This window comes from Pristis pectinata, chromosome 24 (assembly GCF_009764475.1).
Source record: "Pristis pectinata isolate sPriPec2 chromosome 24, sPriPec2.1.pri, whole genome shotgun sequence".
Lineage (NCBI taxonomy): Eukaryota > Metazoa > Chordata > Chondrichthyes > Rhinopristiformes > Pristidae > Pristis > Pristis pectinata.
In genome coordinates, this window is record NC_067428.1 from 13,437,233 (window position 1) to 13,454,930 (window position 17,698).

Sequence of the window (17,698 nt, forward strand, 5' to 3'; positions counted from 1 at the left end):
GAATGATCAAGAACTAAGGGAAAAGAGTGAAGGTGACTGGTAAAAGAACCAAAACAAGTAAGAAAACAAATAAGAGGAGTTTTTTTTACACGGCAAATGGTGAGAGTCTGGATTGCACTGCCGGGGTAGAATTGGGCGATTCAGTGGGAGTGTTGAAAAGGGTGCTGGATAAGTGTCTTAAAGGAATGAGTGTGCAGGGCACTGGGGGAAAAGCACCAGCTGGATTGTTCTTACATGGAGCTGGCATGGACCCAATGGGCCAAATAGGCTCCTACCATGCAGTAGCCACTCTGTGATTCTTTGATTCAGGTATATACTGTTTTTCTTTCAGGATACTGCAGTTTACCAAGTTTTATGAGTAACTTCCAAAAGATCCGATTCAAGTCTGAAAAGACCATATCCACACCTTAGGAGTTACTGCCACAGCCACATCTCCATCGATTTTGTGTGCTTGGGATGAGACAACGGGAAGATCCCTGTGGCAGCTAGCATTCAGAACCTGGTCTAATTTATGGCCTCTCTGCTGGGTCCCTGATGGGCCTTGTTACAGAGGGTGGGTTTTCAGTCCCAGCTCCTCCAAGTGATCCTGCTTCTTTTTCTACCATCAACATCTTATTCATCCAAGTTTGATCCTTAAATCCCCACTCATGTCTCTCCATTCCTTCCTCTGGGAAACCAAGTGTATTACTTTTATGAAGGTCAGTTAATATAGGCTGGCAGGCAGTTAATGTGCTGTTTGATATATCGGTCTAGGTTCAGTTAATTGCTTTCTCCAAAGATTCTTCAGGAGGATTGGTGAGATACGCCGTGTCCTGTCATTCTCTGTAAAACACAGCCAACACTGTGGGTGCTTTCCTGGCATATGGCCAACACAGAGGCAGCAGGATGATTGTAGGGTCTGAGTACAGAGATATATGTAGATATTGAACCTTGACTGCAGCATCTACCCCATTGCTTCCCCTCACACCTATCGCATCCTAGCAACACTATGACCACTTTGCACTACAGTGGACTTTTTTTTTGTTCTAATTGTGTTCTTTCTTGTATAATTTGGTATAATTTATGTTTAATTTATGTTTTTCTTGTGAATGTTGTCTCTCTGATGCTATGTGCCTGTGATGCTGCTGCAAGTACATTTTTCATTATACCTGTGCATACATGTACTTGTGCATATGACAATAAACTCGACTTTGACTGTCAACTCTACACGATACAGTGACACAGCTCATAGAGCCACTGCCTCACAGCTCTAGTGACCTGGGTTCAATCCTGACTTCTGGTGCTGTCTATGTGGAGCTTGCAAGTCCTCCCTGTGATTGCATGGGTTTCTGGCTCACTCCCATATCTCAAAGGCGTGTGAGTCAGTAGATTAATTGGCCACTGCAAATTGCCCCATGTGTAAGTGAGTGCTAGAATCTAGGGGGAGTTGATGAGAATGTGGGGAGAATAAAAATGGGACTAACATAGGATTAATGAAATGGGTAGTTGATGGTTGATGTGGACTTGGTGGGCCAAAGGTCCTGGTTCTGTTCTGTATCTCTCTACAACTTGAGCATTGTGTTGAGTGTGTCAGAAATTATGGAAGATGGCCCATTGAAAATGGAGGCTGGTGGGTGGAAGGTGAGGACAAGGAGAACTCTATTCTTGCTTTGGGTGTGAGAAAGTATTACTGTTAAGTTAATGGTGCAGGTTGGGTCAATCTGTAGCAGCAATGGGGTAGCTTGAGTTAATTCAGTGGATGAGACATCATAAGGGTGCTGTTGTTTGCTTGGTATCAATACAATGAATAGAGTGTTGGAGACTCAGTGCAGTCATTGAGATGTTAGTTGCTGAATGGATTATTGATGTGCTTTATAAGCTATTAATGGGTTTACAGGGTCCTAACAAGGTGAATCACAGAAAACCAGGGAATCATTGGGTAGGTGGTCTGTGAAATGGGACGTTGATGGAACAAATGCCGACAGGAGTGTGATGTATAATACGGACTAGAGAATTCAGGGCAAGTAACACTTTGGTATGTGTTCCACTGGGCAGTACAAATCACATGATAATGTGAGTTATGTGGTGAACACAAGGTGGTATTGTGTACCCAACAACATACTACCTCTGTGTTGATGCCTGGCTTTGTTTTCATAAAGTCCTTTGCTCCTGAAAAGTCAGTCTCTCAACACATCGCTCTAGCATTTTTAAGGAACAGAAATGTTGATATTAACTGCATCATGGAAACCCTGCAACAGAGAGAGAGGATCAAGGGATGATAGAGATAGTTCTTAAGACTTGGGCCTAGGAGTTGTCAATATTCAGGGCTTGGGAGGAAATGCTTGATGTTAGAGTTGGGGTGAAGCAGTGGTGCTGGTAAGGGTTTTTTGAGAGCTGGCTAGAAGGGTAAGAAATTAGTTAATACTGTATTCGTGTCTCAACATGCACAACTCCCATTGCCATCTTTGAGAGGTTGTGATCATCTCACAGCACCCACTCCCTGCCATTCCACTAGGTTTTGTTTAGACAACTGAACAAGGCCAGTTCAAAAATGGCTTGGAAGACCCAATGGTGAGGATTGGAATCATCTCCATGTGAAGTGGGAGGTTGGAATCAGATGGGTAAGGATCAGTGTAGGAATAAAGGAGTGGAACCGCTATGGATGGGTAGGGGGATGAGGGTTTCCATGTGTTGAAGGACAGATACACAGCATTGTGTGGGTTGTGACAGGGCAGAGCGCTGGCTGGGATTCAGTCTGAGGGTTTGAGGTATTGGAGCAAGAATTTATCTCAGAGGTTTGTACGAAGTGGACGGTATAAGATTGTTTACCCTCAAACCCTGGCATTTATTTCCATTGATTTTAATAAAATTGAATATTGCATGGCATATACAGTACTCATGGATGCAATACAGCATGTTCTGTTCTGTTTGCTGAGTAGAATATCCAGTCCATTGTGTTGCATAAATGAAAGTTTGTCAGAAACCTTAAAACCAATGACATTGATCAGAATTTTAAAATAAGTAATTTTTAAAATGGGATCAAAAAAATCTTAGCTAGCCATTTCCAAACAGGATGAGTTGGGCTAAACTCCAGCCCTGAATCATGAATCAGGAAAATTTCCTTGACCCTTAACACAAACTGTACTCTTATGTTAGAGTTAGGTTAAACAACATCCTGAGCATGTTTTTTTACAAAAATGACACAACGTTCTTAGAACTTATTAGCATTTATTGACATTTATTAACTTTCCTACTGAGCAGTGAGAACTTGATTAAAATTCTTCCTTACTTGGCTCTCTCCAAGACGACTAATATTTAAAGATTATCATGTGCTGTTATTACTGAGCAGCCGTCTGTGCTGTGGGAAGAGTGATCAAATCTTGGTTAAGATAAATATAATACAATGCAGCCTTTTACATACTTCCTCAGAATCAGTGGCTGGAATCTTTCACTGTATTGCAAGGTAAGTTCATCAGAGTGTAATAGATTGATCTCGTGATACTAAGTTCATTAGCTTGATCAGTGAAATAGGAGATGATCATTCAACTGCTGTTCTCTTCAGTCACGGTTAATTTGTAGCTCATCAGTCTCATCATTGTTAGTGCTCCAGAAAAATGCAAGTGTGCAAACTTCAGCTTTGAACAGGGTCAGGATTAAGTGTGATGTCCCCTACATTCAAAAGCTACTTGGTATCATCTGAGTTGTTGGGATGGATTCTTGAGAGTACTATTGACATAGTTGTCAGCATCAGTATGTCAGCACCACGGAAGGAAAAATGGACAAGAATGAAAGTCAAACATTTTAATAGAACGAGTGTCAGCCTACAGATGATTAACAAGCAGGGTCATGTGCAGGAACTTAAAGTTGCTGGCTTTTAGAGGGGTTCTTGCATAGTCCTTAACATTATGGAGTGAATGTATGTGTAAATAGGAGAAAGGTATATGCTTCTGTTTGCCCCACCATGCACACATTTCTATTAACAAATTGACTCTGAACTTGATCGTATATATTCCAACAAACAGAGTCAATGGTAACAGAATTTCAGTTCATTTGATTGTGCTGATAAGTACTTGTACATATGTTCTAATTCCAGACTATTCTTCCATTTAGTAGGAAGACACATGGTTATAGGTGACAGTTTTCTTGTTGGGTTCCACAATCCGATAGCTGTGTTTGAATATTTGGTGTCTGACTGGATGCAGCAAATTAATTTAGAGCCATAATATAAGACACTGGAGAAGATGCAATATTTTGGGGAGCTTGATCACGGGCACTGCAGCAATCTTCAGAGTTAACTGTTTTGTTTGTTGTTTTGCAGAGGGTGTAACAGCTTGATCGCTGATGTGACCTTGGCAGTCTGATGACAAGTACAGGATCTCCTCTTCACGTTTTGAAGAGCTAATTAGTAATCCAGCACAGAAAGACCAGGCGATGAATGATGCTGCCACAATGAATGACATGTCTACAGTAGATGATGAACTGTTGGCTTCAACATCCATGTATCTTGGTGGAGACTCCACTTACTCAGTCCCAATGGGGGCTGAGCAAAAAACCGTATTTGCGTTTGTTATTTTCTTACTGGTTTTCCTGATAATTCTGGTGGTCCGATGTTTTCGGATATTGTTGGACCCCTATAGCAGGATGCCTGCTTCTTCATGGTCTGACGGCAAAGATGGGCTGGAGAGGGGGCAGTTTGACTATGCCTTGGTGTGAAGTCAAGAGTGAGATGCTGTAAACTTTGCTCTGCTCTGCTGCTGATTTTGCCTTTCTGTTTTATTTTAACAAATCATGTTCTCCTTTGTATTTTTAAGGGGCATTCTTCTAGGATGTACAGTCTCTTTCTGAGCTTGCTGGTGGTGTTTCAAAACACTGTAGATGTGCTGCCTGTTATTCAGTGAGTTACATTGTTATGTCAGCTCATGACTTGGCAGAGTCCCCATCTCCCAGTTCCTGAATATGGAGCTGCTGGGGCTGCCAGGCAAACTGATGCCTGTGCTCCTTTATTAGCTGTAGTCCACAATCTTGTCATTGTTTTCAGCTCACGTCAATGATGATTGACCCTCCTGGTCTCAAGAGAGAATTGCAGTTACTTGGAGCAGGGCATAGGGTGTGGTTACCGACAAACCAGAATGGTGTTTCTGATTGCAAAATGAGCAGAGAAATAGAGAACCAAACTGGAGAGTGAGAGTGTGTAAGGGAGAGGGAGTGAGAGAGAGGGGGAGTGAAAGAGACAAACAGCTGTTTCATTTCAGGACTGAGCTCCAAGTCTAGGAAATAAGCAAATTATGCCAAGTTCTTTGAACACATGGGTGGTCTAAAAGGTTTACAAGAGCTCCACTAGCTCTCTCAGTTAATGCAATTAGTATTATTTGAACAGACTGCTGCATTTTCACTCTTTAAAAGCTCCTTTGATTACTCAGTTGTGGCACATGTTGGTTCTTCTATATGCTACAAAGCATTAGCAGAGCTACCCTAGAATTTTCAGGCAGAGGGACCGAGTTTCCAAGGTTACCTGATCTTCCTGAGAAAACTTGGTAATGAATTGGTGACATTTCTAGTTAAGCTGGAAGGAAATAGGCCTAATATACATACAACCTATCTTGGTTAATTACACCCTTATGATTCTCAGTACTGATTAGAAGTATATTGTCCTTGTGTAAGCGGGAATGAATCACACAGACTTACATAGGTCACTTATTAAAATAAAGCCTCAGAGACCTGAAGCAAACTGCAGTATGCATGCATGCACACAACCTCTTTTTAAAGCTAACTTGAATTTCATCAGATATATTTACTTAGATCCTGGGCTTTACAGAACACAAATCAAATAAATTTTAAAAATACAAAAGTCCCATAACTAGGATCGATCACTAAGGCAAAATAGGGCTTCCCTTGGATAGGTTTGAAGGGAATGTTTAACCAAACAAAATGAGTACTCGTGGCTGTATAAATTGTTTCTTGGTGTGTGCTTTTTGCATACTACATTTGTTGGGTGCTAATTGGTCCCAAAGTGGTCTCCAATGTGTGGGTGAAGGTTTGTGATCTAAGAAACACCAGATGGGTCCAATTATCACAAAAGGCAGCATATAAATAAGGTTCTTTTGGTAGGTTGAAGCTAAATGGATACATACACCACAAAACCTTCCACAGTCCAGTTTTTCTGGAAGAATAGTTAGTCCCACTCCAGATGTGACACTAACCCTTTCCTAAAGAGTAGGGATGCTGTCCTTGACTCTGAGATAGAGTCATAGAGTTATATAGCGTGGAAACAGGCCCTCAACCCAACTCATCCTTGCTGACTAAAGTGCCTTCCTGCGCTAGTGCCATTTGGCTGCACTTGGCCCTTATCCCTCGAAACATTTCCTATCCATGTACCTGTCCAAATGTCTCTTAAACATTGTAATTGTACCCGCCTCTATCACTTCCTCTAGCAGCTTCTGGATCATGGTATCAGCTAGAATACAACGTTAATTTGGAGGTCCGTGTTACACTCCCTCTTAACCTGGAATACAGCAAAACTCCAATAACCCAGCACCCATGGGATTTTGGTAGTTCCAGACCAGCAGATTTCTGGACTGGTTGATGTTCCTCTTATTAATACCCAAACACACTTATTCTCTCTTTTTTCCAGATGTTACAAGTAGTAAAATAAATATTCCAGTGAACCAGATGAGTTTAACAGGAGAGGGAAGTATACAAGCACTCCGGACATGGCTCTGACCCCTAGAGTACTAGACCCCAACCCTGGCTCTGGCCCACATTCCAGACTCCTGGTTCTGGCCCTACACCCTGCTTGTACCCTGGACTCCCCGACTCACATTCCGGATGAATTACTGAGTCAGATGTTGGAGGAGCGTTCAGCAGCAAGGACGTGCTATATGTAATATCAATCTATGGACAATAATTGTTGCTTTAATGCTGTTGCACTTTTAAGGATTGTATTCTGTGACTGACTGCTTTTTGGTGTTGCTACAGTGTTGGTGTAGAAAGTTCCAGCAGCAGTCTGTTTTGAAGAAAGCCAACTGGCAATATACGCATGCTGTCTAGCAATGATAGCTCCTTTGTTAATAAAGTACCTTCTTTGGTATTTTAAATTGTCAACTGTTTCCATTTTCTGAGGGACTGAATAAGGGAGATACTGAGACATAGTACCAGAAGTGCGGGTTGATAGAACTGGTAAATTGGTTTATTACTTTCGCGTGTACCGAGGTACAGTGAAAATCTTGTCTTGTATACCGTCCCTACAGATCAATTCATTACAACAGTGCATTGAGGTAGTACAAAGTAAAAACAATAACAGAGTGCAGAATAAAGTGTTACAGTACAGAGAAAGTGCAGTGCAGGTAGACAGTAAGGAGCAAGTTCACAAGAAGATTCTGAGGTCAAGAGTCCATCTTATCGTACTAGGGAACCATTCAATAGTCTTATAACAGCAGGATAGAAGCTGTCCTTGAGCTTGGTGGTATGTACTTTCAGGCTTTTGTATCTCCTGCCCGATGGGAGGGGGGGAGAAGAGAGAATGTCTGGGGTGGGTGGGATCTTTGATTATTCTGGCGGCTTTACTGAGGCAGCAAGAAGTGTAGACAGTCCATGGAGTGGAGGCTGGTTTCTGTGATGTGCTGGGCTGTGTCCACAACTCTCTGCAATTTCCTGTGGTCATGGGCAGAGCAGTTGCCATACCAAGCCTTGATGCATCCAGATAGGATGCTTACTGTGGTGCATCGATAAAAATTGGTGAGAGTCAAAGGGGACATGCCAAACTTCTTTAGCCTCCTGAGGAAGTAGTGGCACTGGTGAGCCTTCTTAGCCGTGGTGTTAACGTGGTTGGACAGGACAGGCTTGGTGATGTTCACTCCTCGGAACTTGAAACTCTCAACCCTCTCAACTACTGTTGATGTAAACAGGAGCATGTGCACCACCCCCCTTCCTGAAGTCAATAACCAGCTCTGTTGTTTGCTGACATTAAGGGAAAGGTTGAATTATGAAATTTAGATGTCATGTTCAAATTAGGATATTGGATGACTGGTGTGACACCTCCCAAGTGAGATAGTGTAGGCATATGCTGAAAGATAGAGAGTTGTATCACTGAATGGAGAATTTCTGTGATGGAACAAATGGAGCTTCCTGAACTGCTGGATAAAAAGGCATGTAATTTGTATAAAAAATGGAGATTGAAAGAAAGTGTTTACAGTTTATTGAACTGGCTATGGTAAATAAACCAGGACAGACAAGAGTAAAAATGTTATTTGTTACTTAATGGTCACGTGCAGAGAAAATTGCACTGTATCATAAAGTCTGCAAATAAGATCCTGAGGAATGCTTCAGGAATGTTACAAGCACATTGCAAACTGCCTAGAAATGAAACGGTTGACTTTTACCAGTTCTTGCAACCTGGAGCAGGAGGAAGGTTTGATATTTTCATCACGGAGGAAAGATTAATAGCAGATAATTGCCGTTTTACAGATTGGAAGGACTCGTTCACAAGAGATTAGGTTATTTATGGAATCCAGGAATCAACCTTGAAGGAACAGTTATTATGTGAGATAGAGTTCACTCCAGAAAAGTAAATGCAGATATCCAAAGGTAGGCTACAAATGTTGGATGGCCAACAGCAGGAAGTATACACAGTGAAGAGAGAGATGAAATCTCAAGAAACACCATTAACCAAAGCTGAAAGCCCTTATATTCAGGTGCAGGGGAAAGCAAAAATTTGAATAGGCAAAAATTGAAGTTCTGAGTGGAAGAAGTCTCCTTTAGGGATCATTGACCACCAGAGATGGTCTGAAGTTAGATCCAGTAAAAGATAAGTGAAGGAGATGCTGAGGCCAACACATGGCTCTCTGAACAGGTCACCTCTGAGTGGATGTTAGCACTAAACGCAACCATGTTTCAAAAATGGGGGCAGTCCAATTTCTGGGGAAAAGTGAAGACGTTAAAGGATATAGCAAGATATAGATCAGTTGGAAATGTGGGGGAGAATTAGCAGATACAGCTTAATCCAGTCAAGCGTGAGGTGATACATCTTGGAAGGTCAAATGCAAGAGGAAAATATACAGTAAATGGCAGGACCCTCAGGAGCATTGACGTACTGGGGGATTTTGGGATAAAAGTCCATAGCTCCCTGAAAATGGCAACACAACTGGATAGGGTGGTAAAGAAGGTGTACTGCATGCTTGCTTTCGACAGTTGGGGCATTGAGTATAAAAGTCGGGAAATCATGTTGCAGCTGTATAAAACTTTAGTTAGGTCGCATTTGGAGTATTATTTGCAGTTCTTCACTATAAGAAGGATGTGGAGGCTCTTGAGAGGGTGCCAAAGACGTTTACCAGAATATTACTTGGATTAGAGAGTATTAACTATAAGGAGAGTTGGACAAACTTGGACTGTTTTTTCTGGAGCATTGGAGGCTGAAGGGCAACCTGACAGAAGTTTATCAAATTATGAGAGGCGTAGATAGGATAAGTGGTCAGAATCTTTTTTCCCAAATATCAAATACTAGAGAGCATAGGTTAAAGATGAGAGGGAGAGCGGTTAACAGAGATGTTAAGGCAAGTTTTTTTTACACGGAGTGTTAGGTACATGGAACACACTGGCAGGGGAGGTGGTAGAAGCAGATACCACAGCAATGTTTAAGAGACATTTAGACAGACACACGAACAGGCGGGAATAGAGGGATATGGACCATGTGAAGGCAGATGGGATTAGTTAGATTGGCATTGTGGTCGGTGCAGACATAGTGGGTCAAAGGGCCAGTTCCTGTGCTGTGTTGTTCTAAGTTCTATGTTGCCCGCATAAGACTAACTACAGATGTGGCAAAAGGCATTGGTGACGACACAAACCACACCCCAGATTGTATGGCATCATAAGGGGTTACTGTGTCTTATATTGAGGAAACAGCTGACAACTTAGAGAGACCACTGAAGAAGCTTGTTGGACTGAAGCAGATATGGAGACACAAGGATGTACTACTAGTCCTCAGAGTGCGAACATCACCACAACCAGTTAGGGCCAAAGTGGGAAGGATAGTCTGTTGACCCAAGTATCTCATGGACTTTGCGTCAAACGTATGCAGAACTGAAAGGTCAGTTGGATATTTTGATTTTTTTTGCTAAAGGAGGGGTGTAAAATATGTGAAATGTGTAGTATGGTGCATGGAGTGAAATTGTAACTTTAATGCTCTCACCCCTTTAAGGATCGTTTCATGTGACCAGCTGCTCTCTGATGGTCTGGTAGTGTTTGGTGTAGAAAGTTCTAGAGGTGTTCCAGAGGCAGTATGTTGGATCAATGTGAGGGTAAGCTTGTTGTTTGTCGGTGCGAGGATTTTCATTTATAAAGTACCTTTGTTCATGTTTTAAATGACCAACTATTTCCAATATCTGAGCGACTGAAGGGAAAAACGGAAGCAGGAAAAGCCCCACCAATCCTGACCCAGTGGTCATCAGCCACCTGCAGTTTGATGTGGTTCTGCAAGTGTTTGCTGCTTCCTGGACTCCGTAAAGTTGCCAAAGTCTGCAGGAGATGGTGATCAGTGAGGTAAAGCTGCCTCCTGACGGGGTGGGTACAGGTAGGAAATTCCATGGGAGATGTCATGACTGGGAGAATGAACAGAGGAGCTGCAGAGCAGGGTAAGCAGCCAGGGAAGGGTGGAGGAGCCTCCACTTCCCAGGGTTTTCAGGGAACAGTTCTTCTAACTGATCCTCAGTGAGGAATAAATAGCATCTGAGACATCAACACTTCAAAGATGTCCTCACTGAAGCCTCCCCCCTTCTCCAGTCACAATTCCAATCTCAAAACCGGGTGAGGACTGTGGCTGGTACATTGACTGTAGCCACCATGTTTTCAGGCTGGAACGGGAGCCATTTGCCAGGTCTCACAGTTTGCCGTTCCCTGTTTCACAGGAAGGTCACACATGCTCGTTATGGAAAGAGACGACTACATTCCACCCTTCCTTCCCAGTGAGCCGATGCTTGTGTGGATTGGGGGTTTCCCCTGGTGCAGAAAGCATAGAGGAGCCACTGGTTGTGTGTGAGAGGTGCGGCAAGCAAGGGCAAAGTAGACCCTTAGCATCTGGCTGGTGTTTGACCACGGGGAATTAATCTTGGATGTCAAATGCCCTCATTATCATACATCTAGATTTGAACTGTGGCAATGAACCCAAGGGTGACTGCTGATACTCCCATCATTGAAGTGTAACAGCCTAGAGTAGATACTGAAAAATTCTCGCTGCCACACATCTGCTTTCCTTTCAGAGGTGGAAGTTGACTATAAATGAAACTTGGCCACTCATCCCTTTGAATTCAGTCCCCACCCCCATTTGCCCCATGAATTTAAGCCTTGCAGTGTGGAATACAATCATTTTGTTATGACTCTCACATCTGTACTAAATACATGTTTCAACATCCAGGTAACACCACCTTACTTCTGTAAGGGCCTTATCCAATGATTTGCATTGATTAAGCATTACTTAATTTTATATCCTGTAGTCTTGTTTATAAATAATCCCTTCGACCATTTTTAAGGATATCAAAACTGGACTTGATTTTCCTCCTTATCATTTAAAGCATATTCCTCAAAATCTATAACCCCATCTTCCTCCAGGCTGAATTTCTCCAATTAGGTCCATTTGCTACACTCCTCTAGTTGCTTACACTCCAGCTCATTGTTAACCATGTCCACCTGCAACTTTTGATATTATGCCTTGAAAACACAACTCCAGAACATTTCAGAGGAGCCTTCAAACCCAACACTGGCCACTAAACAACCTCCAGTAATGAGTTTTTTGTCCCTTAACACATCCTCCTTAATTCCACGTGCATTAATTTCATCAATGTCTCCTGTGGGGCACATCAGACCAAGTTGCAGTGCAGATAGATGGAGTGAAAATCTCCTCTGCCCCTGAGCGTGACATCAAGTGGAATCTGGAACGAGATCGATGTGGTCCATTGTTTAAAACACACAATTGCATGAAAAAGTGACAGCAAGAACCTACTGATCCAATCAGAATATCCCACATACTTGCAATACCTTGTACACATACTCCCTACTAACTCAGTGTCATCGAAGAGGAGAACAGCTGGTATAATAACCAAGGTCGTTTTGGGAGAACAGAATGGACATTTTTCTCCTAGTTCCTTAGGCAATTGTAAGGGAGACTAGCTGATAATCTCAGTGTCACTTTCTGTACAGTTAAGATTCCAGTACTCTCTAGGCTGGACTTCAGGACCAAGAACAATATTAACATAATGTACAGTGTTGAATTGCTCTTCTCTACATTGGAACATGCCTTGCACCCATTAGCAAATGACACAGCTTTCAAATTCATTTTTAGATTGAGCAGACTTATTAAAAGTACTGCTTGGGATCTGTTCTGGGCTGTTACAGTGCATTAATGTCTGTTTCTGGGCAATTGGATTCCTTGATTTGAATTTATTGATTTCATTTTGTACCTAAGCAATTGAGTTGCATGAAATCAATAAGCATTAGGTGCTTCTGAAAAGGGAAATTGTTCACATGGTTAAACTAATTAAGAGCAGAAAGGAGAGTATCCAGCCTCCTTCCCTACGGAAAAATCCATTCTTCAGGGATGATCAGGTGTAGTGACAATGATGGGAGTGTCGGCAAGGCTCTGGGATACTCCCTGATAATTTAGTCTGAGATTGACGTAGGTCCCAGCTGAGATTTGACACAATTCTTGTCAAATGTGTAATTTGTTCAAATCCCATTGTCTCATTAACATTGCTTGCAATCTGCTCTTTAAAGTTTTATGGATTATTCTGGGTGAAGGGTGAAATGGGTGCTGCACTAACCCTGTTTCAAGAACTGGATCCAGCTCACAGCTTTGGTTCTCATTGCTGATTTCCATGATCTGAATGAGCCTGAAAGTTTGAACTGTTCATTAGCCACACATTTTGAAGAGTGGTGTGCATGGGCGCCTGTTCCGTGCAATGTATGTAGTGTGTACATGATGCAAGATGGCACTGGAAGAGCATACATGTCCTTAGGTAGGGGAGTGGAAGTCTGGTGGAGGAGGTCTAGAAGAGGAGGAATATTCTTCACCAATGGGGGCAAGAACACTCTCTCATCCTTGTCCATCTCTCTTGGAGCAGTCGCTGCTGATCTGCATAGCCTCACGTCCTTCTAACAGAGCAAGGAGGACCTCAAGATTCTGATGATCTAGCACTCCCTTTCTCCCAGTGACTCTAATAAGGTGTCCAATAAGATGAAGTAGCACAGCACTTACTTTTTTTTAAGGTGAGCGCTCAGAGAATTTACAGAATGTTGCTCCATGTATTGGCAAGATGACCCAGAAAGTCACCCAATGTGTTCCAACTTCCCCTTCTGAGCTCATGTGAAATGAGGAACATTCCTTCACAGAGGGAGCATTAGCTCAAGGATTCCGTTCCAAAACACTGTGTGGCCTTCTTAATGAATATTTGCAGGCAATTTAAGCGAGTGCCTTAGTGAGCCTTTGGGTGGCTCTTCCTAATACAACATTCAACTTCTTTCCCTTCATCGGGTCTTGTGTTAAATGTGGGCTAAACCATTTCGAAGGCTTTTTGATGCCCGAACACACTGCCAAAAATCACTGCCAAGTTGTTTGTTTGATACATGTTGCTAGAACAATCTGCTGGTCATAAGCATTGATCTCCCAGAGAATGGGCAATGCCATTTTAGAACATGGTGTTGGGTAAGAACAAAAGGCTCAGACTGTTATCAGTCAGTGACATGTTAATCTGGTATTTAGTTTGATGTAACTAATTTCTTCATCTTTAAAAGCCTGTGATTTGAAAGTGAACTTTCTTCATATAAAACCCCATACATAATACAACACCAACCCTACCATTAATTCTAATTCCAGCAACAACCTAAACTTTACTCATAACCAAACTGTATCCTTAGTCTCACCCCTGCCTCTACTGAAAACCTCATTGATAGTCCTAATCCTGTTTCCAGACTAACCTCATCTGTGGTGCAGCTCATATCCAATATTAGCCCTTTTAGCTTGCCTCGACTCGACTGCAAACCTGATCCACATTTCTAACCTAAATCCCAAGATCACCTCCAAATTCCAAGACCATCTCTACATTTAACTTCTTCTAGGTCTAGTGCTGGCACTAACTCTGTATCCTAATTCATCAGTTCATCAATATGCTTTGGTCAGCAAACATGACTTGGTTTAAGCAATAGTTTTAAGTGCTTGTTTCCAGGTTGCCTAGGCTGTGTTCTTAATGAGATGTTGGTACATCTGTAGATAAACGTTTGGATACTCAGTGTTGCAGTGTGCAGATGTTGGGTTATTTATATTGAAAACTGAATGGTTAAAACTGAGTATGATTAGCTCACAGTGGAAGATGTTAGGTGCACTGAGATTTTTGCTGTTTAGGAAGAAGATGAGTTGGGGTTCTTGACTCGCCAAAATCCACATGACCCAATGAACCACCAGTCCTGGGGCTTCCTAAACCCCAAAAAACAATTTTCTTCCAAGTTCTCTCTTATTCTCCGTCACCTGGCCTTTGATTTTTGATGTTTTCTTGGTCTGCCCATGAGTTAGGGGATGCTCACCATGATAATGTGAAACATTTGGCTCCCAGGGACAGTATTGCCTAGAAATGGTTTGTTAAACCCTAATTATTTGTTTGGCTTTATTTTGAAATGAGCTTTCCCTGTCCGTAATGTCCACTTTGATCTGGGAGTTCCAAGTAGCATGTAGTCCACTCCGCTTGGCTTCTTCATTTTACAAATACTACAGTACAACATATACTCTTGCCTCTAACGGTGCCTAAGGGACATGCCGATCTGACACGATGCAAACTTTGTCACATTCTATAATACACTTGAATTTTAGTAACAAACTCTGACAAGCGATATAGCTGTAGAAGGTAAACCGTATACGTTGCTTTCTGTGAGATTGTGACGTTATCAGCTGTGTGTGTTAGAGTAGAAAAGACTACACTGTATATTCCTCACATAGAGAGCAAAATACCTGTTTAAAATGAGCAGAGTATTGAATCGCTGGTGCAACCTCACAGTTCCACCATTGATTTGGGAGCCTACCTGCCTGGGTTAGATGTGTTAATGGAAAGTCTAATCTAGTCCTCTCCCGTCAGATATCTGGCCCTGCCCATGCGGAATAGGAAAACAGGCTGGAGTTGACCAGTGGGTGATTCTGCTTTGTCTCATTATTTGGTGGGTCAAAAGATGCCCATCAAGCTTGCTATAGTTGCTCTGTTTAATTCTCACAGGAGAAATTGAGGTGTGTATGAAATATTCCACATATTATTCCCACATAGATAACCAGGAGTAGAATATAAATACAGAATTGAAATCATATTGAAGAGAATGGGTCAATGTCTCCACAAAATTGAAAGAGAAATGTCCGGTTGTTAATTCAAGGGCAACATACAAAAGTACAATCTGTACAGTTCCTCTGATTTTAGGAATCTGTGGCAAATGGGTGATTGTAAACTGAGTGAAAATATATGATTTCAACTGAATGTGTGGAGATCACAGTCTCACATTGTGAATACCAGACCCAGAGAAGAGAGCCTTATATAAACTTAGTTTAACAAATATTGGACTGGTTACGAAACATGTATAAGGTTTGATATATAACCTTGTAGTTTAGACTTTTTTGGCGTTATATTCAGCCATTTAATGCTGAGGAGCTTCAAAAGTATTGCTCATGATATTAGGGAGCAAAGTTATTTTTGACTATCCTTTTAACCAGGTAAGGCTTCCTTTAAAATATGCCATAGGAATGGGTTCAATGTTTTCCCACAACATGGCAAAGGTTTCATTTTGAGGTTTATTATTCTCCAGTTTGTTTCTGATACTTTGGGAGCTGCATTTCAAGTTTTCTGTGATGGTGCTGCATGTGAAATTTGATCATCTGAGTCCCATTAAAATTTTTAAATATCCTTATATCCTGCTAAATATTGGACAGAGGAGCCAACAGTATTTCAACAATAATACATTTCCACAAGTGACTGATTATAGAAAAGGTACATAATTTTTCTATTGTAGATGTTATTGAAATGATAGAATAAAAGCTCTTTATATTAACCAGATGTGGCCCAAGCCAGGGGCCTTGCTTGGCTTGAATGAACTGTGAGTCCTGTTGTCACCCTGATTTTAATTTAAAATAAAAACAGAACATTCTGGAAAAAAGCCCAACATCTGTATCTCTTGCTGTCTGAGCTTTTCTAGCATTTTCTGTTTTCATTTCAGATGTCCAGCCTCTGCAGTTTTACTGAATTTCATTGACTAATTTTACAAGCTCATCTTCAAGCTGCATTGTAAAGAAATTCTTGCACTTCACAGTGTGTCCTGCTTCAATTCAAATAGAACCTCAAACAGTATAAGTCCTCATCTCCTTCAGTCTTGGCTTCGTCCCACCAGTAACAAAGCTTGGCACCATCTAATTATCACCTTTAGATTTGTTGTGTCCTTTCTTCAAGCTGCTTCTGGTGATCTCAATATTAACAGATTAAGATGACAAATAATACACATTTGCTAATTACATATGAAAGTCTGAAGAGGGTCATTCAGGATAAGGAGCAGAATCAGGACATGAACTGTGCACCAGAGGTCAGTCTCAGCCAGATACAGTGAGTACACTCAGAGATTAGTCTCATCTCAAATACAACCCACCTAAAGTCAGTCTCAACCCATACACATTACACCCAGAAATCAACCTGAGACCAGATGCAGCCTACACCACCAGTGACCTGCATGCACCAAGGTATCAGTCTTAAACAAACTGAATTAATTTGTTAATTTATTTGAGGTGGTGATGCCATCTGACAATTTGCAATGAGCAGCCTTAGTTAAATTACTGTCAGTGATGCTATTTGTGATTTAATTCACTGAATAAGTAACATCAGATGATCATAAATTACAGACTTATTGCAGTGTCTGTGTTGGAATCACAGCATGAGTGGTACAGTACCCCAGAAATACCATTTTACCACACATGCAGCATCAGAAATGGGTTGTTGTTATTTTTATAGGGAAAGTAGGCACATTTCTAAAAGTGTTCACATGGCAACCAATGCAGAAATGATTTAGAGTGTGGGTGGTTTGAAGTGGGTATGCATATAAAGAGTTGAAGTGTCTTTATGAACAATGAAATGAAAGGGTTCTCACGCCCATATAGTCACCTCTGTGAAATCTCAGTAAAGTGAGGGATGCATTGCAGATTGTTTCTGAGTCAAGGCCCCACCAGTTAATGTGCATTCTTTGCGAAGTTTCTGATATCGTGAAATCAGAAGGTCATTGATATTTAGCACTTGTGATAATTATGTGGCTAATAACCAATATAATGAAATGGCAACTCTGTGGATGTAAGTGTTGTATGGATTAAGTGTTTTTTACCTGGTTGATGTATATGTGCACATGGGAAATGGTTGCTGTGTTGTATTTCTTAACCAAACCTTAAATAAAGTTGTATATATTTAAATAAATATGTATTTGTTTGTTAATGACATTTTTATATAGCTAAATAAGTAAAATTTTGAGAATTCATTATAATTGGTGTTAGTTTGTTTTGTGAAACTATAATTGATGTAAGAGGTAAGAAGTGCTTGGAAGTTCTTCCTATTCATATGGCTGATATTTATTCTTTAATCAACATAATTAAAACCGATTATCTGGTCTTTATCACATTGCTCATTGTAGGTTCTTGCCTGTTAAGTTTTCAACGTCACAGCTGTTGCAAAAG

At 41.3% G+C, this 17,698-nt stretch overlaps 1 protein-coding gene across 4 annotated transcripts in view; it reads left to right on the top strand.

Annotated features, from left to right (window-relative positions):
* LOC127582573 (cortexin-1-like) overlaps positions 1-17,460 on the top strand; it is a 36,411-nt gene extending 18,951 nt beyond the window's left edge. For all 4 annotated transcript variants that reach the window (XM_052037936.1, XM_052037938.1, XM_052037939.1 and 1 more), the window contains one exon: positions 4,298-17,460. In XM_052037936.1, the coding sequence (XP_051893896.1) occupies positions 4,411-4,692 (282 nt within the window). In that variant the 5' untranslated portion in view covers positions 4,298-4,410 and the 3' untranslated portion in view covers positions 4,693-17,460. The remainder of the gene's footprint in view (positions 1-4,297) is intronic.
* The last annotated feature ends 238 nt before the right edge of the window (positions 17,461-17,698 follow it).